Source organism: Rhinopithecus bieti, unplaced genomic scaffold, assembly GCF_001698545.2.
Source record: "Rhinopithecus bieti isolate Rb0 unplaced genomic scaffold, ASM169854v2 scaffold_56975, whole genome shotgun sequence".
NCBI lineage: Eukaryota > Metazoa > Chordata > Mammalia > Primates > Cercopithecidae > Rhinopithecus > Rhinopithecus bieti.
Window position 1 is genome coordinate 1,291,243 of NW_016823127.1, and position 5,622 is coordinate 1,296,864.

General features: G+C 55.1%; 1 protein-coding gene across 1 annotated transcript in view; it reads left to right on the forward strand.

Annotated features, from left to right (window-relative positions):
- Positions 1 to 4,444, forward strand: part of ANKRD54 (ankyrin repeat domain 54) — a 19,787-nt gene extending 15,343 nt beyond the window's left edge. Inside the window, exons 2-6 of the mRNA XM_017861258.1 lie at positions 1,496 to 1,628; positions 2,107 to 2,154; positions 2,230 to 2,354; positions 2,567 to 2,674; positions 3,304 to 4,444. Of these exons, the coding sequence (XP_017716747.1) occupies positions 1,496 to 1,628; positions 2,107 to 2,154; positions 2,230 to 2,354; positions 2,567 to 2,674; positions 3,304 to 3,378 (489 nt within the window). The 3' untranslated portion in view covers positions 3,379 to 4,444. The remainder of the gene's footprint in view (positions 1 to 1,495; positions 1,629 to 2,106; positions 2,155 to 2,229; positions 2,355 to 2,566; positions 2,675 to 3,303) is intronic.
- The last annotated feature ends 1,178 nt before the right edge of the window (positions 4,445 to 5,622 follow it).

The window sequence follows — 5,622 nt, forward strand, 5'->3', positions numbered from 1 at the left end:
GTGGCCAGATCTCAGCTCACTGCAAGCTCCGCCTCCCGGGTTTACGCCATTCTCCTGCCTCAGCCTCCTGAGTAGCTGGGACTACAGGCGGCAGCCACCTCGCCCGGCTAGCTTTTTGTATTTTTTAGTAGAGACGGGGTTGCACCGTGTTAGCCAGGATGGTCTCGAACTCCTGACCTCGTGATCCGCCCGTCTCGGCCTCCCAAAGTGCTGGGATTACAGGCTTGAGCCACCGCGCCTGGCCTATTTATTTCTTTATTTATTTGAGACAGAGTCTTACTCTGTTGCCCAGGCTACAGGGCAGTGGTGCAATCTCGGCTCACTGCAAGCTCTGCTTCCCAGGTACAAGCTGTTCTCCCACCTCAACCTCCTGAGTAGCTGGGATTACAGGTGCATGCCAGCACACTCAGCTAATTTTTTATTTTTAGTAGAGACAGGATTTCCCCATGTTGGCCAGGCTGGTCTCGAACTCCTGACCTCAGATGACCTGGCTGCCTTGGCCTCCCGAAGTTCTGGGATTACAGGCATGAGCCACCATGCCCGGCCATGTTCTTAATTTTGATGAATCCAATTTATCAATATTGCTTTTCTTTTTTTTTCTTTTTTATTTTTTTTTTTGAGACAGGGTCTGGCTCTGTTGCCTAGGCTGGAGTGCATGGCACATCTTGGCTGACTGCAACCTCCGCCTCTTGGGCTCAAGCCGCCCTCCAACCTCAACCTTCCAAGTAGCTGGGACTACAGGTCTGCCACCACTATGCCCAGCTAATTTTTGTATTTTTAGTATAGAGAAAGGGTTTCTCCATGTAGCCCAGGCTGGTCTTGAACTTCTGAGCTCAAATGATCCACCTGCCTCGGCATTCCAAAGTGCTGGGATTACAGGCCTGAGCTCCCATGCCTGGCCTTTTCTTTCTTATAGTTAGTATTTTTGTGACCTATTTAAGAAATCTTTGCCTGCCCAAGATGTTCATGTTCTTCCAGAAGCCTGACTGTTTTAGCTTTCACACTTAGGTCTGTGGTCCCTTTTGAATTAGTTTGTGTATATAGTGTGAGGCTCAGCCTGACCTCCCTGTATGATGTCTGGGAGCCAAGCTACCTGCCTATGCATCCCTCTGGGTATTGGCAGACCCTGATGGTAATACAGCCACCCCTGAGGTGACCCCAAGAGTGCCAGGAGGGAGAGGTTATCCATGGAGCTCAGCATCGTTTATTGACTTAATTCCCACCATGGTGCTTGGCTGTGGGAGAAGCAGAAAATGCCCTGGAGAGCCTTCACCAGGAGCAGCTGCTATTGGAAGAACTTTACTTAACCCTTCAAGTCTCATTCCTACACCTGCATAGGCCAAGAGGCCCTCCCCAAATCCTCAGTTCCTGGCCCTCAGGGCCTTGCACATGAACTCTGGTAAGTGAGTGAGTGAGTGAATGAATGAAGTAACATAGCCATCCATGCTTGCATTCCGTGTTCCCTGCTCTGAGCCAGTCTCTCTAGCGAGGTTAGGGGTTCAGGGTCCAGGCAATGGAAGCCTCTGACAGCTCCTCTTGGGTTTGCCTGTCTCCAGTGCAGCTACTGCTAGACCACGGTGCTGATCCTAACCAGCGAGATGGGCTGGGGAACACGCCACTGCACCTGGGTAAGCATGTCAGAAGTCACTAAGACCACTCATTTGCAGCAAAGAAAGGCTCTTTAGATGAAGAGCCTGGGGCCCTGCATGCTCCCAGCAGTATCTGTGAGTGTCAGGGAAGATCCTAGGCCTGCACTCCCAGGGCTGCCCTCCCCAGCAGCCTGTGTCCCGTGTGTCTTCCAATCATTTAGCAGTTGGCTGTGCCCTCGACAGAGCCAATTTAGCAACCTAGGCTAGCCCAGCAGCACTCAGCACTGTGACTCACAGTGAGGCAGATCCCATCTCCAGGCCTCAGTTTCCTCTGCTGTACAGGGAGGGAGTTGAACTTGGCTGCCGAGTCCTACCCAGCTGTTGCCTTGGTGATACCTTCTGAGTAGGCATAACTTGGCACAGGTGTCTGGGAGACACAGCCCTGCTCCCTCCAGTGGCCACACAGAGCCAGGCTCTGGTGGTCCTGGATTCATAAGTCTCTGTTCTTCTTCCTCAGCGGCCTGTACCAACCACGTCCCTGTCATCACCACACTGCTACGAGGAGGTATGTGGTTTCTTCCCCTCTCTGTCTCTCTCTTCCCCTCACCTCCAGAATGCTCACCTTAGTTGGTACCTGCAGGGGCCCGTGTGGACGCCCTGGACCGAGCTGGCCGCACACCCCTGCACCTGGCCAAGTCGAAGCTGAACATCCTGCAGGAGGGCCATGCCCAGTGCCTGGAGGCTGTGCGGCTGGAGGTGAAGCAGGTGAGTACCCCTCCTGTGTGGAGCCCACGGCACCACGGCAGCACTGGACAGATGCTGCCCTAACCACAGACACACCTGCCTCTGGCCCCAGGGCTCCTGGGAGTTCACACTGACCCCAGTTGGCGCCTGCTCCACTGTGCTTTCTGGAAGCAGCATCAGCCTCTCTGCCTCCCTGGGAACCCAGGGCAGCTCAGCTCACCCTCTTGTTCCAGATCATCCATATGCTGAGGGAGTATCTGGAGCGCCTAGGGCAACATGAGCAGCGAGAACGCCTGGACGACCTCTGCACCCGCCTGCAGATGACCAGTACCAAAGAGCAGGTGAGCTGCAGCCACAGGCCCAGACCCAGGGCCTGGCAGGAACCTCAGGGCCAGTCCACCCTGCTCCGATGCCACCGGACACTCGTATCAGAAAGAGGCTGTGGGCTGGGACCAGCTGCAGAGGCTAACACCTGTAATCCCAACACTGGGAGGCTGAAGTGAGACGATCACTTGAGGCCAGGAGTTCGAGGCTGCAGTGAGCTGTGATTGCCGCTGAACTCCAGCCTGAGTGACAAAGCAAGGCCCTATCAGAACATGTGGAAAAAGGCAAAAATTTTAAAAACAACAACAACAAAAGAAAACAGAACAAGGCCCTGTCTCCAAAAAAAAAAAAAAAAAAGGTGGGGGAAAGAGGCTGTGATTGTGGGGTTGCAGGCTTCAAAGCTTTCGTTCACTTCCTTTGAAGTTGCCAGTGGCTAGTGTATGTTCATGGTATTGCCCTCTAGGACAGCCCTAGGCCACCTGGTGTCAAAGATTAACCCTTGGTCAGCTGCTGCATAGTCAGAAGCCACCACACGCCCTGGGAGGAGAGACCGTGCCTGTGTTCTGTGCCTGTGGGATTGCAAAAGAGATGCGGGAGCCCTGGCACACCCCACGTCCCATAACAGAGCCTCTGTCCTGTCCTGCAGGTGGATGAGGTGACTGACCTCCTGGCCAGCTTCACCTCCCTCAGTCTGCAGATGCAGAGCATGGAGCAGAGGTAGCAAGAGAGGCTCCCTGTCTTCCTGTCACTGCCCCACCCTGCCCCACTGCTGTCTCAGTACCAGGAAAAAGCCCAGCAGCATCTGAGACTTGGAGCTGCACATGTCTGGTGAGGACCTTGCCCTCACCCACAGATGCCATGGGGCAGAGATGCTCTTTCCACGGCCTCAGAGCCACTCCCAGCCACAGTCTCCAGCATCTCTGTGGACAGGGATCACAGCTCCCAGCTTCTTCCAGTTCCCGCAGCACCAGACCAGCCTCTGCAGCTGCACTTCAGCTCCGCAGACCTGCGCTGTCTCAGCAGACTTCACTTGCCCCATGGCCTTCATGGCACCCTCCAGGCCTCAAACCCTTCTCTGCGTTCCATCTTGGCCACAGCCTTGTTGCAGTCAGCAGGTGTGGGCTTAGGCGGGCACCCTGTGGCCATGGGGACTGCGTGGGGCCCTTAGTTGGTTCTCTGCCTCTCACCAGCACTTAGACACGTCACCAGACTTTTAAGGAGATACTTCAGTGAGTTTCTCCGGTTGGAAGGGGAGGGATGGTGAGTCCTAGACCTTAAAAATACAAGGTTAAGAGGGATCCCAAAGCAAAAAATCCCAACCCTTTTCCTCCCAGTCATTGAAACACCAAAACTATTATACCGGAGGGTGTGACAGTTCTTCAGTCTAGTTGTGGTAGGCCAGCAGCGGACCCCCAAGATGCCTATGTCCTAATCCCAGGAACCTGTCAAAACTGCCTTATATGGCCACAGGGGCTTTGCAGATGTAATGAAGTTAAGGATCTTTGGCCGGGAAGATTGTCCCGGCTTGCCCAGGCAGGCTTGATGTCCTCATCTGGGTCCATATAAGAGCAGAGCAGGTGACGGAATAGCAGGTGGGAGGTGTAGTGATGGAGCAGGAAACTGGAGTTGAGGGCAGCTCAAGCCACGGAGTCCAGGCCACCTCAGAGCCAGGAAACACATTCTCCCACAGAGCGCTGGAAGGCCCCGGCCCTGCTCCCACCTGGACTGGCTCAGTGAGGCTGATTTTAGAACTCTTTAGGGAATAAATTTGTGTTGTTTTAAGTCACTAAGTGTGTGGTAATTTATTGCAGCAGCAACCAGAAACTAGTATTGTAATGAAGCCCCAAAACTCACCTTGAGGTTTTCAGTCCTGTCAGCAGCCCCCCACCCCACCCTGCAGGAGCACCAGTCCTTCGCTGTGGGCCATGGACAGGCAGAAGGAAGCATGCCCTCATGGCAGAGGCCTGCTCAGGGGAAATCCAGGAGAAGGCACTGCTGGTCCCGCCCCTGCGCCAGGGCTGCTGATGGCGACTTTCTCCAGGTGATCAGTCCGTGTCCCGCCTGGTTCTGCCCTACTCTCCCCTTCACCAAGTTGGAATCCTTGTCTGCCTTTCACAGGAGGAGAGTGTGTTCCCAATCCCAGCTTGGTATGGCTCAGATCTGCAGTGAACTTACAGAACCAGGCCCTGGAGGAAAAAAGGGTCTGTCTATGGGTATGAGATGGAGGGTAGGCCTGTCCCCAGGCATGTGAGAGGGAAGCCCAGTGTCCCACCAGGTTGGCAGGGCTGGGGAAGGGAAAGTGTGGTGGCCCCAAGCCTGAAGAGAGGTGGCAGAGGGAACTGTGAGGCGCGCCCGTGGAACTCAGGCCACTGCCTGAGGGAGGTAAGGGAGAACTACACCCCAGTCACATGGGGGGCAGAGGTGCAGTTCTGGAGCGGCTTTTCACTCACTTCCTGCCATGTTACTCTGATCCCCTCCAGGTGAGCCTGCACACTGTCTGGGCCCAGGGTTGCCGTTGTACCCAAACACAGCTCCCTATGGCCATGGTCCCAGGAGTGGGGCAGAACAGGGAGGAGTCCAGGACAGAGAGGCAGGGGCAGAAGGGAACGGGTCTCAAACTCCAGGAAGGGGGCTTTCTCATGGGTCCTGCTTGCTGGCCTCTCCTCTCTCACCCCGGGCTGATCACCTGGGGAAGAACTGAGGCAAGGTTTCTCAACCTCAGGCCCAAGGGGTTCAATTAGCGAGCCCTTAGGGAGGTGTGAGCCCCCGAAGTGGTGCAAAATTTTGTGTGGAGAGTATGCACATGCGTTTCTGGGAAAAGGGTCCACAGCTCCTATTCTCATTCTCAGCAGGCTCCACACTAAAAAAAGGTTAGAACTTGGCCGGGCGCGGTGGCTCAAGCCTGTAATCCCAGCACTTTGGGAGGCCGAGACGGGCGGATCACGAGGTCAGGAGTTCGAGACCA